Genomic DNA, 20,134 nt, shown 5'->3' with positions numbered 1-20,134 from the left:
AGAAATGAACTGAATAATCCAAGCAGACGATGTGATAACCAATTTAAATTTATTCATTTTTAAACTCTCGGTACATTCAGCACTGGGAGGAGGAAGAAGAGAAGCAACAAAATCAAAAAACAGTTTCAAACTAAAAATTAAAAATATTAAAATTGTAACCATTCCTCTATAAATGTTTTTATTTTTACCTCTTCTTAAATATATGATTGAAGGGTCAGAGGAGGCGTTTCCTCTCCTCCCCGTTGCCAAAAATATGCACTAAAGACAAACTCAGGCATAATACCGCGTCTCTTCCTATTTTCTACGTTACAGTGTTGAGACCTGTTGTATCTTTGTGGGAGGTGAAGATTATTACTCTAACTTTACCTGCAGTAACACACAACAACCATCCGAGGCTGAGGGGGGGGAAAAAAGAAACACATGATTCATAAAAGGTCAAATCAAACTTTCCTCGCTTCGCCTGTGAATTTAGTCACATATAAAAGAATCTTAGCGCCGAGTGCAACATTAAAACTGATCCTAGAAAATACGTAAAGGTCAGGGATCTATTTTGGACTGGTTTTATTACAGGGCTCTGAGGAGGAAGGAAGGAAGGAACTGTGTGCCCGCAGAACTAAAATAAAGAGGCGGGCTCCCAAACCTCAAACAAAATGGTTTGGGACAAAATGAAGAGGCGAGCCAGAAAACAACCACACTCTGCTTCTTTTCTTCAATGGAGGAGAATTAACGGCACTACACACAGACGAGGAGAAACGCTGCTCTCTACAGGACAAAGGACTGAATTTTGCTTCTGGAAGACAGAAAGAGAACAGAAGAACTGACATTTTACCATAAAGGGAACCAGGTTATCTGTAATGACGGTGAGGGGGGGGGGGGGGGGGGGGGAAATGGTAGAAGTGTGTGGAAGACAACGCTGGCATTGAAGTGGACCAATGAAAGCACAGCGGGGCAGGTAGTGAGGGCCAGACAAGTCCCGAACACGAGGAAAGAGATGGTTCAACCAAAAGACTTCCTGCCTGCTGCGTCCTCTGCTACGCTGCTTCCCTCTCTCTTCAACTTTCCTGGCGGCCTCCAGGCCCTCAGCGGCGTCTGTCCCTGGGGTTGCTACGACTACGTGACCGCCGTCCGCCACCGGTGCCCGGCGAGGGTCGTCTCGGTCGGTGGCTGCCGTCCCTCCTCTTGTCCCCCTCCTTCTCTCGGCCGCGGTCCCGCTCCCTGTCTCCGTCGGGTCCTCGCCCAGCCGATCCGCCAGCTGCAGCCACGCCTCCCTCCTTCTCCCGGCTCTTCAGCCTCTCTTTCTTCTCCTCCTCCCGTTTCTTGTCTTCCTCCTCGCGCCTTCGCTCGCGCTCTTTTTGTCGCTCTGTGCGTTCTAGAAGACGTTGTGTGGCCTGGTGGACACAAAGCACAGTTTGGGTGTGAATGACACGTCAACAAAACCTGAAGACAAAATAATGTGGACATGTGTAGGACCAACCTGCTCCTCAGTGAGGGGGAGCCAGTATATACATGGAGCTGCTTTAGTCTTGAGGAACAAGTCGTCTAACAGTTTGGCTGGAGGTTCATCTCCCTTCTCTGTTGGAAGGAGAACGGAAAATTATACAGACAGCCCAACCCTGGTGGAAGCATCAAATGATCCGTTACAGATTTGGGGGGAAATGAGGCTGAGTGAGGTGTCTTACCCTTCTTCTCAGTCTTCCTCTCCTTGCTCTTGGCTCGTTCTCTCCTCTTCCTCTCTCTGTCTCTGGACCTCGATCGCCGCTCGTCCTCACCCGGCCGCGCGAATTCCCGGACCTTGTCCCGGTCCCACTCCCGCTCGCCTCGCGCCTTTTCCCGGCGCTCCATCTCCCTCTTTCGCTCCGCCCACAGATCGCGGACGCCTCTGTCCCGCTCGCGGTCTCGTTCGCGCTCCCTGTCCCTGTCCCTCTCGCGGTCTCTGTCTCGCTCAGGCATCAGAGGGGGCAGCCGGTTCTGAGGAACAGCCGGCTGGGCGACTTGATCCTCCTCCTTATCTGGCTTCAGGACACCTTTGTGAAAGTCCAGCTGTGAGACAAAAAGGATGGAGAGGCAAATTACAGAAAAGTTGGTATGGGGAATAATAAACTAATGAGCCATCATTTAGAAATGCTTCATTTAGGCCACTGTTTACTGTCTGAGATCAGGTTTAACAGTATTTGAGTGTCCATCTGAAACTGCTCCCAAAATAAACCTGTTAATATTTCATTCCTCACGCCTTTCACCGTTGACAGAACTAGTTGCCTGTAACGTGGCACAGCAGATGCTTGAGTGTACGGCAATGATTCATCAACAGGGGGAGGTAATCTTACATGTTTGGTTCAAAATAACCAGGACTGTAGTTTGTGACCAGTGCAGTAAAATCATCTTTCAATAACTAAATCAAAACAAGATCATCAATTTAATGTACTGTCAATCATTTTACATCCTTTGTGCGCTGACAGCAACGCAGTTTGTTTATGGTTTACCTCATCCTGCTCACAGAAGTCCACACTAAGGTCTTTGGGATTGCTCTGCGGCCATTTAACCCCATGGAGAGCAGCTCTGGTAGCGACCGCCTCCTCTGTAGTAGTGTACTGTGAAGACAGGAGGAGAGGACAGAGGTTAAGATGCAGAATATATTACTTTCAGAGTCTCAAAAATAGACAGTAGGGGGAACAGATGGAGCCAGATGGATGAGATCATGGAGGTGATGGTTTGTGTGGTAGTAGCAAAATAAATGCAAGTGCTATTAATGCCTGAGCATAAATATACCTTCTACAAAAATAATAGATGTACAAAGACGTACACACTCCTCTGGTGACGTCACTTAAAACAGCGCGGGTTCATCTGAACAACGTGCTTCAAACGGGTCCTGGTTAATAGCTGGCCAACGTCATGCCTCTGCTCCCAATTATAAAGGTATTTGTTGGTACGTACCGTGACATAGCAGTGAGACTTGATTTTGTCGATCCAGAAGCCCTCCTCCACCAGGCTGCCTGTCTGGCTCAGCAGCTCTTTGAGCTGGCCCAGGGTGAAGGGCCGTACCTGTGAGATACGAAAGGACATGAAAAGTTACCTCATGCATCAAGGTAACAGATTCTCAGATCTCTGAGTTGTGATTATTTACTTCAGGAGAATCATCCACAATAGCAACCTAATGGTGTGGCTCTATGAATGATGATGCTGGTCCATAGTGAAACATCTTGACAACTACTAAATGTCAAAACCTGCTACAGACGCGCATGTTCCCAATATAAACGAGTCCTGGTGATTTTATTTATGTCCTCATATTTCATCTAGCTCCACCAACATGATGCACTAGTTCCACTCTTCATGAGAATGACTGCATTTCCACCAGTTTCAACTGTGTTTGGAGATTACTGCTACGTGTCCTATAATGGTCACAGTTCAGACAATAACCCATTACATTTCAGCGTCTTTCTTTCCCTTTAGCGCCCCCCTCAGGCCAAACATCACATCCTTTCACTCCACTAAGCGTTCAAAATCAAGGAGGAGCAAAGTTGCTTCTACACTTTAAATCCATTTAATCCACCAGCTTTGTTGGTTTTCTGGTAAACAAAAATGTTGATGAGCATTGTGGCCTAACAGCTTTAGTCTTTCAGTCTCATTTGTTTGGATACTGTAGTGGAAGATCTCCTGTGATCTATAAATCTGGGAGACTTTAGAAATATGGTAAATACTTGACCCACGTACAACCACGTATAAGGCTTCCTTTTATGACGCAAGTGGAGAAAAATGTACAAATGGCAGTCATTAAATGTGTGATGCCTAGTCTTGTCATAGTCCGTTTAGTCATGCACCCAGCCTTCAGGTTTAGGTACTGCCTAGCTACAGCCATCACATCTGGGCAAGTGTTCCCGACTCTAATTACGGGTATGTTGATGATGTGGTTCCCACTGGCATCTACACAGTACACGTCATTCATGAAAAACATTTCTGTACACCAAGGAAACAATAAAGCAAGATCTGGTGTTGAGGGAGGTTTTACTGACATGGAAGAACGACTACTTGGGATGTAACGCACAGAGATAAAAAAAACCCACCAGGTTTGTCACGTGGATGATGTTAGAGACTTTTCCACGAGGCGGTGAGGGCTGCTTGGTTGTGCGGACGGGGTCGTCGATCGTGACCGATACACCAGACTTCTGCTGGCTTATGGAGCGACGCACCAGGCTGTCGCTGGGAGTAACTAAGGGAAAGATGAGGGAGAGGTGAGAAGTGTTTATACTGCCAGAGGGAGTGTGGGAGACAGAAGGAAGAGATTTATACCCACTAATTTGCAGCAATTAAAACCACCAACTTTTCAGAGAAGCAGTTTACCTTTCTTTGCCTCTCCATCCAGGCTGACAGATGTCTGTGTTTCCGAGGCTTCTTCAGAGACACTGTTCTTCCTTTTGTCTCTGGACGACCTGCGTTGTATTTCTCTTTCTGTTTTCTCCACTTCTTCTTGTTGTTGTTCTTTTTCTTTTTCTTCTTCTTCTTCATCCTTAATTGTCTGTCCATTTTCCTGGTTGTCACCAGGGACAACCTAGGGGAAAAATTACAGGATTTAATCAGCATCTCTGTTAGCGCTGAGATGAGAATCACAACTACAAACAGCACCGATATGCTTCCCCTTACCTGGGTGACGGTGCGTCGGATCTTGAGGCCTTTGTCTGGGTCGGCCCGGCTGGTGTCCATGTTTTCTTCATCTCCAGACAACTGCAGCTCCTCCGGGTGAAGCTCCACCACTGCCTCCTGGTTTATTTTGATGTCTGGGATCAAAGACTGAAGGACAGAGACAAGAGAAGATGGAGGAAAAGACAAAACAGGAGAAGAGAAAGAAACACTGAATTATTTGATCTGCCTTTGTTAGGTCTTACTTCAAACTGAATATCTGGCAGTCTCAAAAAATTTTAAAAACCAAGCTGGGATTGATTCAAATGTTGCGGTGCAGTTCAGGCTTACAACTGGCCCTATTACGAGTAAATTCCACTCCAGCAATGCGTCTACATTTTGCAACAGGAATCGTGTAAATGTCATCCTAGAGCAGAAAATATCAGCTCAGACTGAAAACTACTGGCAGGACTCCAGGTACTTGTTCCTATGCTGTGTCAGTACCTTCAGTGAGTCAGTAGTAATACTGATGGATGGTTTCTTAGCAGTGACTGCCGTGCTGGAGCCCCATCGCCTCTTCCTCCCCGCTGCCGTTCCCGTCTCTGGATCTCCTGCTCCTCCATCTGTGGTGGCTGGAGATGTCTTGCTGCCTGCAGGAGTTTAAAAAAAAGAAGTAGTTTATCATCGACAGGGATGGGTGAACAGGTCTTTACTGGCAAGTTACTGCAAGCTCAGATGAATAATTGCTTAAATACTTCAACCCTGATACTTCGATCATGAGTTGGCAGTAACTTAATTAAGTTTACAGAATGTATAATTAATCAACAGAGTAAAAAGTTTCCCTCACTATTTTCTGATACTCAATTAAATAAATGTTAAGTTGTTTGTCACGATGTTAGCAGCTATTATGAGGGCTTGTGTGAACAGAGCTGAAGGAAGTGTTTAATATAGTGAGGAAGAAAGGAACCATGCAACAGAGAACTATAGCGTGAACTTGTCGTGAGGCCACACACATGGACAGGATCCCTGCTGCAGCACGTTGAACACTGCAGGGTAATGATTATTTCCAAGTAGCTGTGTGAGCCAAGCCAGCAACATTACGTTACCCTTTATCACTAAGTTGCTACCAAACCTCTTCAGTGTGAAAGGATGAACAAAGATGTCATTTCACACGAAGACGGTTAATTTATTATTAGGTGCCCTAGTGAAAACAAAAGCATCCTAATTCTGCACAAATCCCTTTCAAGACGGTTATAATGTTCAGTTGATGTAATATGATCATTTGGGGGGAAAATGTCAAAATAATGGAAGGATGTATCCATATAACACAATGCAGTTCAATAGTACGACAAACCACAGCTTCCATAATGAAAACACAGTTGAAACACAACCTTCATGAAGCTCAGATTTAGAGCAGGACTGTTAAATTAAAATGCATCTATTTTCACTTGAGGATCCTTCTGTCTAATCTCCAGCCATTTTATTCTGAGGAACACCCAGTGTGTTGCAGTTGTGTTGTCTTATTTCATATTGGCAAACCAGTAACTAAATGTGTTATTTTACTCTGAGCAGGACAATGACTCAGCTCTCGTGTTCACTACCAGTCATCACTGGGAACTGCAACTTGAATTCCTTACAGGTGTGCCAGATACTAAAATCTATTTTTTTTTCTTTCCTTGGTCCAGGGGTCAGGCAAACCTGTAACTGGTATACTTACTGGTTAAGGATATCTTGCGGGCAGCGAAAGCCTTAGGAGTGGTGCTCTGGAAGGAGAGGGGGACAAAGAGAGAACATACAGAAACCCCAGGGGTGCGGGGCAAGATGAGAACCAAAAGTCCAAACCCAAACAGGCAACAACAGAGAGGAGGTGAAACAGTAAAAGTGGAGGAGGGGGTGGGGGGACGGGGGTTTAAAGTAACAGAAGCCTAGAGGCCCTGACTGCACCACATTAATGACTAGGTTCTCTGGTCGATAAGAGACTCCAGACACATTTCCGCCCTCTGCCTCTGCTCAGAGACACCAAGATAAATCTTTATGCTTTTTTACTCGTGTGCGAGTGATGAACTCTTACAATAAGCAATTACGTGATGTGCATTAGGACGTGAGTAGGCCTGCGTGAAACAAACTAGGTCACATCTTAATGGGGTATCCTATTACAAGATGGTGTTTGAGAACAGAAACGACTGGCAAAGTGCCTCCATGTATCTGAGTGAACCTTTAAAGAATAAGAAACACGTTGTATAATGGTAGCATGTTGGTTTATAGTAACTTTATCATTCGTTATGATCTGTCTATGATGTGTTGGTACTAATTAAACATTAAGGTAATGACATGTAGCTGAGTGAAGTGCTGAAACTGAGCGATGGTGTTACTGATTATTAGTGCCAATGAGCAGAAGAGGAGAACAGAGTGCTGAAGACGTCATGATCTGATCAATGCTGAATTCAAATGTATGCGGAGTTGTCATACTTTCATATTGGTGTAAACATATCAAATAAAAACTGAGCGTTCAAAATTTTGGACTAAATTGCAAAGACTAGAGAAAGATTCTTCTATACAAGGTATTCCTTTAAAAATGTATACATTTTAAATAGAGGAATAATCACAAGTCATTTCCTGGTACCATTTGACACCTGATTCCTTACTGGCTCGACTATGGCCCAACCGCACGACAGTGTACTGTATCTAGGCAACAAGGATCCAATCAGAGAAGGCAGAGGAGTGAGGGCAGGGCTCGGTTTGAGTGTGAAGATAAGCCACCAGGCAGGTATTGATCAATGTTTTTTTTTTCTTGATCAGGGCTGGGAGGACTTTAGTTGACCCACTGATGGCTAGAGTCAGATTTCAGTCTTTCTGAGGTTTCAATGTGTCTTCTGATGCGTTTCTGAAGGGGGTGGGGGGGTGAGGTTTGCTTTGTCAGTGTCCATGATCTGTGAGAAACATCTGATGAGTTCAAAATCAAAGTTGTGAAGCTTGAAGCTATTGTCTTTCTTTGTCGTAGATGTCTCTGTTGTCCAACAGCCCTGGAAGAGACTCTGAAAACTGGCTGCATCTGCAATGTCTCTTTGATTTCATGTAGTAGTTTGTACATCCATAGCCGGAAAGTATGAACAGGAGGAAGATCCGTTTTCAGTCTCTGAGTGGGAAGATGGGGAAAAAAAATAATCCAGTCTTTGTTAAATTACAATCCAGGAAAGCAGGGTGTTGTGGCAATGCTGGCGTGAATGTCTCTGCGCTCACGTGAAATCACACAAGAAGAAAAGACGCTGCAAGTGTGGCAAAGAGATAATCGTATCATTAAGTGACAGCAGCATCCGTCTGCCAGGTCCACTGTCCTCCCGTTGAAACATCCTCTGAATCACGTTTGAGTTCACTGACGACGTGGCCGCAGGGAAAGAAGTGGCAGCCATTTGTTGGGTATATCCAGCTTCCCTGGCTGAGTGGAGACAATCAATGAGGCTGATCACTGTCACAAAGAGTCACGCTGCATAATCTGCGTCAGATTACTCGTCCTTGGCAGTTTGTCCCCTTTAAAGTCTCTATCCAACTGGAACTGGTGCAGTTCAGGAAAACAATACAGTCAGTGGCAACTTCGATTATGTTCATACATTTCCACGCACGGCCAGTTTGAGTTGAAAAGCAGTCCCCTTTAAAAACGCTGGGAAGCTCGTCAGGCAGACCGGTATCCTTATCAGTGCTCCAGAGGTTTAAAAGTGTAAAGTCCACATCAGCCTGTCATGTCCACCGACACAGATTTTAGTTGTCCAAGTTGTCCAATAAAATTGTCCCATAATCATCTCTTATGAGCAGATTATTTCAGTTGCTCCTTGGCGTGTGTTTTACGGCTTACATCCCAAAGGAGTGATCGTATCAAAGCCCTGATCACTGTAGGGGTCACTGCAGGAGTACTCAGTCACAAAGTCATTCCTCCACCCCACAAGCAGGGGGCAGCGCAGGATTAGAGGTAGAATTAGTGTTAGTGCTCAAGAGTTTTGTTGAGTTACACACGTCTGGCTTTTCGCAGATGACGCTTGCAGACTGTGTTTATCCACAAACTGGAAGATGGGAAAGGCGGGAATGAGGGGTGATACAGAGCGTCAGACACCCTCCACTTCCCTTAAACCTTTCCTCCAGCTCCACCGTACAGTGCAGCAGAGTCCAGTCCGGTTCAGATCAGCGAGCAGGCTTCCAAACCCTGTGGCCGCGTTACCATGACAACTGTGTGCTGCTCCAGTTGCCATGGCTGCCGCTGCCGTCGGTGGTGGTCTGACGCAAGCTCCAGTCGCTGCTGGCTCAGCGTGTCAGTGGAGGGGCTACACTGGAGGCCTCGCAGGCTCTGGCTTTACTCAGGGGCCATTAGGGTTGTAGACTCTTGGCCTAATTCAGGTACCAGCGACGCACTTGGGCATAGCGAGACAGGAGTTGAAGGAGGAGGAGAAGTGGAGGAGGTGGTGGTGGTGGTGGTAGTAGTAGTACGCAGCAGGTACCAATAGGGGCAATGGAAGAGGCATGGGCACCTTCATAACAAAGCAATCAATGGGGTTTTAAACAGCAATCACACCATAAATATATATAGTGAGAGAGAGAGAAGCGTTTATGATGGGATACATAGGCAAAAGATGGAAAGGAAAGGTATAAAGAAGGGAAGAGAGAGTGAATGAGACAGATGCAGTGTCAGAGGAGGAGGCAAAAGAGCAGAGAGGATAGAAAACAGCAGAAACAAGCCCTGATGTATCTCTACACACTGTCAGGTCCATTACTCATGCAAACCCAAGGGGGGGGAAACGAAACCAATAAACACAGACACAGTAAGACACACACTGATAGTAACTTCAGTAGCGTAGAAGCTCTAATCTAATATGCCTAAAATGTAATGTATGATTATCTCTTCACTGGATTGATGAAGCTGGTTTCAACGCCAGTAAGCTTTTATCTGAAGCTATAAAATGCAACACTGTGGTCTATGGGAAAACTCTAAAGAGCCTGACACGCCATGTAAACAAACTTGTACTAATAAAAGGTGCACTGCAAAGACAATAGTTGAACAGAGACTTAGTTACATATGGGAAAAAATATCAATGACTGTAATCCTTTTTGAAATAGTGTCATTGTAGTTCTGAATAGTGATAAAACAATATATAAATAAACACAAATTGGAGCAAAACCTAGAATCTCCCCCATTTCCTTATTTTCCATTCGTTCGCGGTCAGTAAGAGCCACGGCAACACTTCCGCCTGGCTCGGTGTGTCAGGGTCTTTAAGCCTTAATGATACTTTCTCTTCCTAACACACATCACTACTTTCATATCTCTGCAGGCCCCAGCCACAGACGTGTGTGAGAGATCATCTACATCAATTAGCTTGTTATGAAATAATACCCATTAGTAGCATTAAAAGCAGATGGAAGGGATGAGCTCATTTCTCTTTACCCCCAGGACCCAATTCCAACTCAGCCCCTGCTCATTCACCTAGTCAAAGATCCAATTGAGCAATCTGATAATCTTTTAAGAGGTTAAAGGGAAGGAAATATTGCACACTGATTGATATTTAAAAGGATAAAATCTAGATAGGTGTAAGAGACCTTCATTTGGGTTGTGTTGGTTTTGAGTGACCCCCCCCCCCCCCCCACCACCCACCCCACTGATAACACCACATGCTTTTATATGAGTGAGGATGCAGGTTAGTGGGATACAGAGCAAAGAGCCGGACGCCCACACCCTCTCAGTGACCTTACCTCCTCCAGGCGGGTCTCGTTGTTCTCCGGCTCAGCCCCAGAGGCTGGCTGCTGGGCCATGGAGCTCTCCGAGTCCGGTTCCACCTCCGTGACAGCGGCTGCGCTGGGCTCCGACACCTCCCTGTAAGAGGAAGACGGTCGGGGTGAGCAGGGACGGGAAGGGTTAGAGAAAGTAGGTTAGCCTCTTATTTTTAGAAAGCACGGATAATAACCACAATCACACACTCAATCACTTTGATGACAAGGCCTGTTAGCACTTTATATATGCCGTCAATACAAGACAACCTTTGAGTAGGATTTGCTGACGTGATGACATGTTGTTGAATTATATATATAGTATATCAATATTGCAACTTTTGTTTATTTTCAGCCGCTTTAACCAACACTTTTATCTAAAATGTATAAATAATGCTTTTGGAAGTTATTTTTATAGGATATAAAGCACTTAACGTTTCTGATTGGTGGTTCACTGTAATTAACTAGACTGCATGGGTGCAGAAACAACCCTAAAACTTCAAAAGCATTGAAACGATTCACAGATTTGCTTTCGTCGACACAGAGCCTGCAACAGATGCTGACAATTAATGAGTTAAAGGCATGCAAAAGTGAGCACACAATACAAATGATGCATTTAAACTGTGAAATCATTTTCTTTTACGATAAATTTAAACTCGTTTTGTTTGGGTCGGTTGGTTAGGTAGAACCAGTTAGTTCATGACTGTGCCTGGAGGTTAACTGACATGTAAATGATCTTTGAGATGAATGAGTAAAGACACTAAGGGGCCGTCCACACGGAAACGCGTTTTGGTCTAAACGCAGATGTTTTGCATCGTTTTGGCCGATCGTCCACACGAATCCTGTAAACGCATTGCCCTAAAACGCACTTTTCTGAAACCGGGTCCCAGGGTGGAAAAATTCGCAAACGCACCTCTTGCGTTTCGGTGTGGACGGCGAAAACGGAGAAAACAATGATGTCATCGCCACACCCCTCGAGTAGCCTTCCACCTCTTATATCCCGCGAGACGTCTCATAACAACATCAACAACAATGGCGGACTACATGCTCGTGTTCCTGCTGGAGAAGATATTGAGCCTATTAGGGTTACTAGGGCAAAATATCATTTCTCCTTGAGTTTGGTTTCTTCTAAAGCCGATTTGTAAACAGCGCTCAAGCTTAATGCGCATGCTCCGCCTCTTCCTCTACGTTTTTGGTAAATTTCTGAAACTGAAACAGCGCCACCTATAGGCCTGGAATATGAAGTAGCGTTTTCAGTCGTGCTGAAGCGGATCCGTGTGGACGCGGATATTCTTGAAATGATGCCAGGGAAAACGGAGAGGGAAAAGATCGTTTTCGTACGTGTGGACGTGGCCTAAATAATCCAGACAAAGACAACCAAAACTGCCTTCAAGCTCAGCTCTCAAGAGTGACCAACGTAGAGGTACAAGGAGACAAAACGATGTGTAGGACAAGACAGAAGAAGAAGAAAAAAAAAGTCAGAGGAATGGTGCTGGAGGCCAGTGATCTGGGTCACGCTTTCTATAAATAACTCACCAGCTAACAGCTAACCTGACACCCAGGGTCATCAACACTCCTCAAACTAACTCATACTTCAAATACATACAGATGACACAGTGTGTGGTCCTCGTTTGATCCATGCAGGTAGATGGCCAATAGAAAAAAATAAAAGCATCACTAACTCAGCAAGTGAAAGCCACGGTTACTGAGACCTCACACAGTACAAGGCCTTCTGCTCATATTTTTATTGCTGTTATCTAAGATGGAGAATAAAAACAATTATATTTTTAGCTGCTCCCTCAACTTCCCCTGCCAGCATTATCAAAAGCCTCCTCCGCTGCCTCCATGTGATGACACAGGCACCGAGGCAGCACCCTGTAGGTGGGAGAATCACATCCTCTAGCATCCTTTTCTTCATTACCATGTTCACTTTGCTCAGTTCTTTGCGTTGTATTTCATAGTTTAAATATGGCGAGATTGAAAACACTTGCTCATTTCTTAAGTTAAACAAAGAAATACCACAATCTGCAACATGATTTGTCTCGAATTCAGAGCTTTTTTAAGTAGTTATGGCAGTGGAAACAAAAGACTTTCCCTTCACTTCCTTTAAAGACTGACAACAGTTGCTGCAAAATCTCTCTGTAAGCAAATAATTACAGCCTCACCTGGCCTTTCTCATACACACAAGGCAGCTACTGGCGAAGTTTCATGGCGTATTTCTGCATTCGGAGAGATTAGTCACTGACAGGAGTGTCAGCAAGAGGACAGTATTTTTCCTTCCTCCACACCACACACACACATATTCTCCTCATCTGCCCTAGGTGTGGATTTTATTGTCTATGTGCATGTGTTCTACGTGGGCACAACCAGAGACACACCTGCACAGGCTATAAAGGGAGACAGATGTCAGCTTGAAATACAACCCCACAGAGCACAGGAGAAAGGGCTGATGATCACGAAAGAGAAAGAAAGGAGTTAATAATTGTGTCTGCCCCCTCGGTTTACTTTTAAACAGCTTTGAGTTCATACGACTAGGCAGGAATGATGAAGCGCACTTAAGTACAACAATAACGTGATGATGAAAATAAATTCTTATTCGAGGCAGTTTAAGAGAATTACTCGTATCAAGTCCAAATTAACAGTCTGACCACATAAAGAACCAAACGTTGTCACTACTCAAATCAGACATGTAGTCAGCACCCAGGGGACCTGAGTGTGAATGCTGGTGCCAGTTGGGAGAATTATATCACACCATAAGGGACCAGCTAACAGACTGTACAGCTAGCAGATGTCTGCTTTAATGATCTCCCATGACAACAGTGAGATCATTAGCAGCTTCAACCACGCAAACCCAAAAATACAAATGTTGAACAGAATGATTTGGACTTTAAGGTCCTGACATCCTAAAAAAAAAAAAATGTGTATTGGAAATAAAAGCTCTGCTTGCATGAGAGAAAATGAAGAGGTCAGGAAGAACAGAAGGAGAGAAATCAATGTCCACATGCTTCTCCTCCTCCTTACACCATAAAACCTGAGGCCATTATTTATTCATAAGTGCTACCTCCAATGAAAAGCTATTTTTGGAAACGATCAAAGAAAGGAGACCCCCTTCCCCCCCGAAAAAAAATCTTCCCAGCTCCTTCAAGCAACAAAAGGCTTTCACCGACGTCCCCACCCCCGGTCCTCCTCACATGGGCGAACATGTAACACGCTCATAACCAGGCCGTGAACTGATGACATGCTATTTAACAGCCAGACAGGAGCTGCTAGCCAGCCAGCAGGGCACAGCGGTAGAAAACGACACCTAATGTATCCCCGTTGGTTTCTGGATAACTGGGGTAAAAGTACAACCAGCAACCTGAAGCCTTGACTCGCCCTCTGGCTTACTCTTACCCGTTTTTGTTGCCTTCGGACAGCATTATGGCCGGCCTTGAGAGGAAACCCCCAGGGGTAAAAAATGACACTGTCGCTGGCTCTGATTCTGATCAGGCGTGGGTTGAAATCAGGAACGCGGAATAAAATAAATCCGGCGAAATCGTTTCTATTGCTGATTAGCCGTATACTGCGTCGGCATCAGGGATGCAATGCATGCATGACGGCCATGTTGGCTAGCGCGACCATCGTCAAGCCTAAAAGAATGGATACCGGCTGCCTTCCGGTTCAGGATTTCCAAAATAAAAGCTCGGTGTGACGCTCAAACGCGACACCCATACTTATTAATAAACAAACTGCGTTGAATATAATACACTTTATGCTATAAACAAAGAACGTTTACACGAAAAAAACAACTGAGGAAAGCAAAAAAGACTGGATGCAGAAAATTACCATTTTCAGAGAAAAAAGGAGCATTATCCACAGCAGCTGTGGGGCTGTCCCACTAACCGCCTGACAAGAAATACTACTTGCTGCTGGGAGTACGTGAGAAACCTTTGAGCATTCATCACTGAGTCATATTTAAATGACTTGCTCCTACAGCCCAACCAGTGAAACATAAAGTTAATTATTTCCATTGTTAATGTGAACAAGCACCTCAGTTTAAGCCACAGCCAATAAACGTATCAGTAAAACACAGGTTAATAAAGCTTACAAACATAATGCACATCAGTTTATTTATCTATCTTCAGTGCAGACGTTCCTGTTGTAGCAGTAAATACTGCATAATATGATTAAATTGTGACCTCTATGTAATAGACAAATCACAAAAACTGTGTTCTCGTTTACTTCAAATACTACACAAAAAAATATGGGGATTTCTTGAATACAAAAAACAGCGACCATTTTTTCTCTTGCCTCTCAAGGATGAATTGATAAAAGCAAACAGCTTTACAGGAGCATGACCACATAGCCAGAAAAGATCCATGCAGAAAATTGTATTGGATTTGAAGACATGTTCAGATGTTGTGATTTTTAAAAGCACATCTAATTTAACAACTTTTGTGAGAGGGTTAATCTTAAAATGTGTTTTATAATAACCATCGCTAGTTAATGTAAAAGCAAGCTAAGATATCAAGAATCCAAATACTGTCCTGTGTCTTTGTGTTTGTGTGATAAATTATTCAGCAAATTCAGTGTTTGAAAAAGTTATAACTCCAATTAATTTCATTGTCCTTAAAACCATAAAACTCTAAGTAAGGTCTGTTAAAACAAAACTGAAATGACTGAGGCGGTCTAGGGATGGTATAAAAATTCCTAAATTGGACATAATATGTTTAGGAGGGATAAGATGTCAGTGCCACATTTATGCTAGCCTGAAGATAGGAGATGGGAACCCCTTCAAAAATATATGTACCAGATCCGACTAAATAGAGTACACGGTACACAAGATAGAAAGAAGTGATAGATAAAGCAAGACGGGACTTCTCAAATTCAGCCGGATACAGTATAACTCCACTTCTTAAGGTTGTCTGTATTTTAATGTTATTTAATGTAAAACTTACCTTTTTGGAAGGTGTCGTTTCTCCGCCACTTTACTCGAGTTAGTCTTTATCTCATCTTCATCGTCTTGTCCTTGGTCTGCCTTCTGTGAGATGATTGAGAGTAAAAACAAGGAAATCCAAATGGAAATGCGTCCAAAGAAATGTAACATTAAAGAACATGTCAATCTTAAGCCACACTAGAAAACATGCTAGTTTTCTTTTAAATACATACTGGAATGAAGAAAAATGTCAAATAGAAAAAAATAATAAAGAAATGTCAGCCAAATCTATGCAATAATTTGTCAGGAGAACTGTGCGCTGATAAAACACATAATAAAACACCTTTCAGTCTGGTGCACAGACACTAGCATGGCAAATAATTTACACCACAAAGCAGCGTAAAGTGATTCCAAGTGATACTGCATTGTGTCTGTGGCTTTGAGAAGGACTGACACCAATGATCACTAACCTTCGTCTGCCTGGCATGTTGGGTTTCATCTCCAGAGGAGGAGGACGACTGTGATGAGTTAGAGGAGGAGTCTGATTTTGAGTCAGAATCTGATGAGGAACCTGTATCTTGGGCCTCAGTCACCACCACCCTGTGTTTACTGGCTGCCTCTTGCTTCTTTTCCTGTTTCTCCTTGAGCCTTTTCTCCTCTCTTCTCTTCTCCTCATCGTGGCGTTTTTTCTCTTTTTCCTCCTCCAGTCGTTTTCTTTCCTTTTCCTTCTCTTCTTCCAACTGCTTTTTCTCCCTTTCCTGTTTTTTTCTCTCTAACTCTTTCTGTTGTTCTCTCTCCTTCTCCTCCTTCATTTTTCTTTCTTCTTCCCTCTCTCTGTTCTCTTGCTGCCTCTTGGTCTCCAATTTTTGCAGTGGAGATTCACTGGAAGACCCGGCCGAGGAGTGTGCCGTCTCTCCTGACATACCAGGAGCTGATGTGGACTCTGCTGCGCAGAAAGCCCCTTCTGACTCCATCTTGTGTACAAGCAGAGAAAGTGGCCCCGGCCCGCGCTTCACAGGGGGTTCAGGACTACTGGAACGAGAGCTTGAGTCCGAGTTTTGCCTCTGCATGGTAGGAGGTGGAAAAGACGCCACCCTAGGGCCACGTACACCTTCGGGGCCTTCTCCCTCCTGGTCGTCAGGTGGGCTCTGCTTGGGAGTGTCAGGAAGGGGGAACAGATTGGGAGGTGGAGAGGGAGGAGGAGTGGGATGGCGCAGCTGCATGGGGGTGTGGTTTACCTGTGGAGGTGGAATGTGCTGCGGAGGCTGAAGCTTGCGTTTGGATCTTGCAGCTACTGACGGGGCACTGGGCGGCATCTGCTGCGGTGGGGGAGGTGCTCTGCTTCCCTTTCGTGCCCCACCAGGGCCAGGCCCCCAATCCTCATCATCGTCGCTTTCATCATCACCATCATCACCTTCATCGCTGTCCTCATTGACATGGCTTCCTGCGGAACCTCCGGCAGATCGGCTGAGGTGGAGGACAGGATGAGCCGATCCCGGTTCACTCGGTGCGGTACCCTCCTTCTCTGGGGCTCGGGGTACGGCTGGGGGCAGTCCCTGGCGGTCAGGCTGTCCCAGGACGCGCACTGACAGGGAGGCAACTGCACGGGGAGGAGAGGGAGCTGGTGGCTCCTTGTGTCCTTGGTGAAAGGTGCCACGCTGCATCCTAGCTCCTGGAGCCTCAGAGGACTCCTGACGGTGGAAGGTAGGACCTGGGCCATGACCCATCATTGAATCTCCGGCTCCTCTATCTTCAGCCCTGGGGTGGGAGGGCATGGTTTGCTGCTGCTGGGTACAAATAATGGGAATCAGTGGTGGAGGAAACATGATGATTGAAGTTTTATTATTTTCATTTATACGTTTTAAGGTGTTTACAAGCATGTGATGATTGCACAAGCTCTATCGGAAGACCACAGAAATAAATAAGTACTATAAAATGTGTTTTGTGTAAAAGCACCATGTTACATTTTATGAGTTAGAATACTGAGGGAAAACTTTTTCCCTTTACTTTATTTACTTCTGTGGGATAAATCTTTAGTTTTTTTCATTTCTCTATATACAGCATGTGGAGGGTACTGACCTTGTTTGAGACATAAGAAGAGCTGTCATTGTCCTCAGAGTGGTCTTCGTCCTCCTCTGGCACGGCTGGGCTTTCTGCCAGACAGGGACATGAGCTAGGGGTTAAAGGTTAATCCAAAACACACACGCTGGATCCTAAACAAGTGCAATCTGGGTCTGATAAGTCTTTAAATCATCTGCAGATACATAATTTAAAATGTAATTTATTAAGAGATTATTTTCTTGTCCAGATATATAAAAAAAAAAAAACTACAAAGCATCATATGTTTTTAGTGGCTGGATAATCAAGAGTTAAATTTGCATGATGAAGGAGTACAGTAACCTGCTATATCATAGATTAGGTACAGAACATCACAAACAAATAAAACTGAAGAGACTGTGGGAGAGACTATGTTTGGTGTCTAATTTGTTAATGTGTATGTTTGTGTGTTATACCATCAGCTTCATCCTCTCGCTGGGCCTCTCTCTCCAGTCTCTGGCGAAGGAGCTCTTGCTGCTTGGCCAGATACTGTTTTATGAAGCTGTTCTGGCACATCTCTTCCCCTATCTATAAGCAACACAGAATAGGACAAAAACACACATAAATATGACACGTCACGTCATGAGAAGATAAACAAACTAACCCAACTTTAAAAAAAAAAACCTTCTACCTGAGAGTTAGGCTGCAGCCCACTGTGAGAGGAAGAGGACTTCTGTAGGTTTTCCAGCATCAGAGCCTACAGGGAACGAGGAACGGGAGGTAAATTACACAACATAACACCAAAAACAAAACGTAAAACACTGCAAAGTCAGATAATATAATTCTGAACATTTTATCTTTTCAAGGGCTACTTCAGTTGTGACTCCACCATAAAGCTTATTTTGACCTATGCAATCCTATCAGTGTCTGCATTAGACCTAGAGAAAACACTACTATCCTAACTTACCACCAGTGCAGGCTAATTTGCACTCTACTGAATGCTTGCTTGAGCTTCACCCCGGCAGTGCTTTAAATATATGTAAATCACAATGGCACTGACCTCCACCAACAAAGAGCTATATAGAGAGATATAGTTGCCTTTATTACACGCTTATCAAACACTATGCATGATAGTATTAGTGCATTCTAAGACTGTAATGTAAATTACGAGGAGTTTGAATTTAGCAGTTTTCAGCAGCTGGGCGTCCCGATAGCTATATGCATACAAATACAGTAACTTGCCAGTTCATCAGGAACATCCATGAACATAAATGCACTCGGATATAACGGCCATGAGCTAAATCTCCCCACATGACTGTTATAATGTTCAGTTTATGTTGTAAAGGTGGCCTGTACCATCATTTTAGAGGATATAGTTTGAGGTGCTGTTAAACTGGATTGAATTTAAAAACTAAAGTGGTTTTGTTATTGATTAAAATGTGGTTGTCAAAATAATAGAAACCCCTGTCGATACAGCACAATACAATTCAAAAAGTACTACATACAACAGCCAAAGTAAACACACAGTTGAATCGACAGCTCTTTCAGATATTTTAAAGAAATGCTGAATATTATAACATTCACGAAGATAAGATTTATTGCAGGACTGAGAAATTAGAAGGTATTCGTTTCCATGAACTGGTGTAATGTTTGGTTCTGGTCATCAGCCTTTGTTACTGGTCTATCTTCAGTTCGTTAGGTTACTTACTGATTCCAGTATATATATGCGTTTGACAACTTTTAGGTCGACAAATAAACTCACTGTGAAAGGTCTAAATGAAAAACCAGCACCTTGTCGATGCATAGTATCAACTTTATTAAAGATGTTTTGCTAAAAGCGAGTACAGGTTATCTACGGTGTTTCTGCTTTTCACATTATCAGTTAATGACGCTGTTGCCAGGGAGACAAATAAGCATTAGCGCTTTTGATTTCCTGCAAGAACTGCTAACCTGGCAGAGTGCAAAGCCAACCGAAACGTCGTTTATATTAATTTTTTTAGTTATTGGTTTTGCTGAGAACAATTTGACGTTTAAAAATTTATGAATTAGCTGTTTGTAATGCTCGTAAAATTGTGTTTACATCACGAAGCGCGCCCCCGTAACCCCATTTCACACACACACACACACGACGCGCGGGCACTGTCATGTACTAACTGTACAGCGGCTGTTGCCTCGCTTACTCTCAGCTTAGGCCTCGACTTGACAGGTGCACAGTTCAACTGTGTGCAACACGGTGCACTGCGAGTAGTTACGGTTTAAGTCAGAACTCGTCGGGTAGACAGTTCCGTTGTACTGTCAGTTACAATTAACCGAAAACAAAAACTGTTGTTTGCGTGTAATAACGTGTGCGTGTCGATTTATGTGTTCCCGCTTTGCAGCCCACACCGTTCACGGCCTCTAACGTTAACCCCCCACCGTCTCTCGCCTCCTGCTGAACTTAGCCAGACTCGACACAGACGTCCGTAACACGAGCAAAAACTTACCCCTTTCAGTCGCTTGACGAGCGTGTTTTTCTGCCCGCTTTTTGGGAGGTTTCTTTGCTCCAGAGCGGCTTTCAAATCCGCCACTCGGAGCGATTGTAGAGGTTTTCCATCAAGCGTAATATCTTCGTCCGCCATTTTGCTCCCTCCGCTTGTCTAAACTCCCAACAAGCGTCGCTACGGCTGCTGCTCGGCGTCACTGCTCGGGAGTTTCCGGAAACGCTCGGTTTCGCCGAATCAAATTGCAGGGCAGTGACACTTGTAAACATTATTTGCCCGCGTTAACCTCCTAAACAGAGTTCTTTATCAAACTTTATTTAATATTTTAATTTAGAAAAAAAAG

General features: G+C 44.2%; 1 protein-coding gene across 2 annotated transcripts; it reads right to left on the bottom strand.

Moving 5' to 3' along the window:
* Window positions 1-30: 30 nt before the first annotated feature.
* Window positions 31-19,940, bottom strand: acin1b (apoptotic chromatin condensation inducer 1b). 2 transcript variants are annotated; one of them, XM_084543784.1, is made up of 17 exons: window positions 19,795-19,940; window positions 18,003-18,068; window positions 17,788-17,899; window positions 17,354-17,427; window positions 15,745-17,061; window positions 15,297-15,379; window positions 10,345-10,465; window positions 6,329-6,374; window positions 5,116-5,261; window positions 4,636-4,782; window positions 4,336-4,543; window positions 4,059-4,204; window positions 2,932-3,039; window positions 2,481-2,588; window positions 1,680-2,040; window positions 1,475-1,572; window positions 31-1,388 (listed from the first exon to the last, which is right to left on the bottom strand). In XM_084543784.1, exons 1-17 carry the CDS (start codon window positions 19,927-19,929, stop codon window positions 1,080-1,082), a joined length of 3,585 nt encoding a protein of 1,194 aa, XP_084399910.1. In that variant the 5' UTR covers window positions 19,930-19,940; the 3' UTR covers window positions 31-1,079. The 2 variants fall into 2 exon arrangements, with proteins under 2 accessions (XP_084399910.1, XP_084399911.1); XM_084543785.1 differs by having other exon boundaries at window positions 15,745-17,058.
* Window positions 19,941-20,134: the final 194 nt, after the last annotated feature.

This window comes from Chelon labrosus (genome assembly GCF_963514085.1).
Source record: "Chelon labrosus genome assembly, chromosome: 1".
NCBI lineage: Eukaryota > Metazoa > Chordata > Actinopteri > Mugiliformes > Mugilidae > Chelon > Chelon labrosus.
This window is presented reverse-complemented; position numbering and strand designations above follow the sequence as displayed.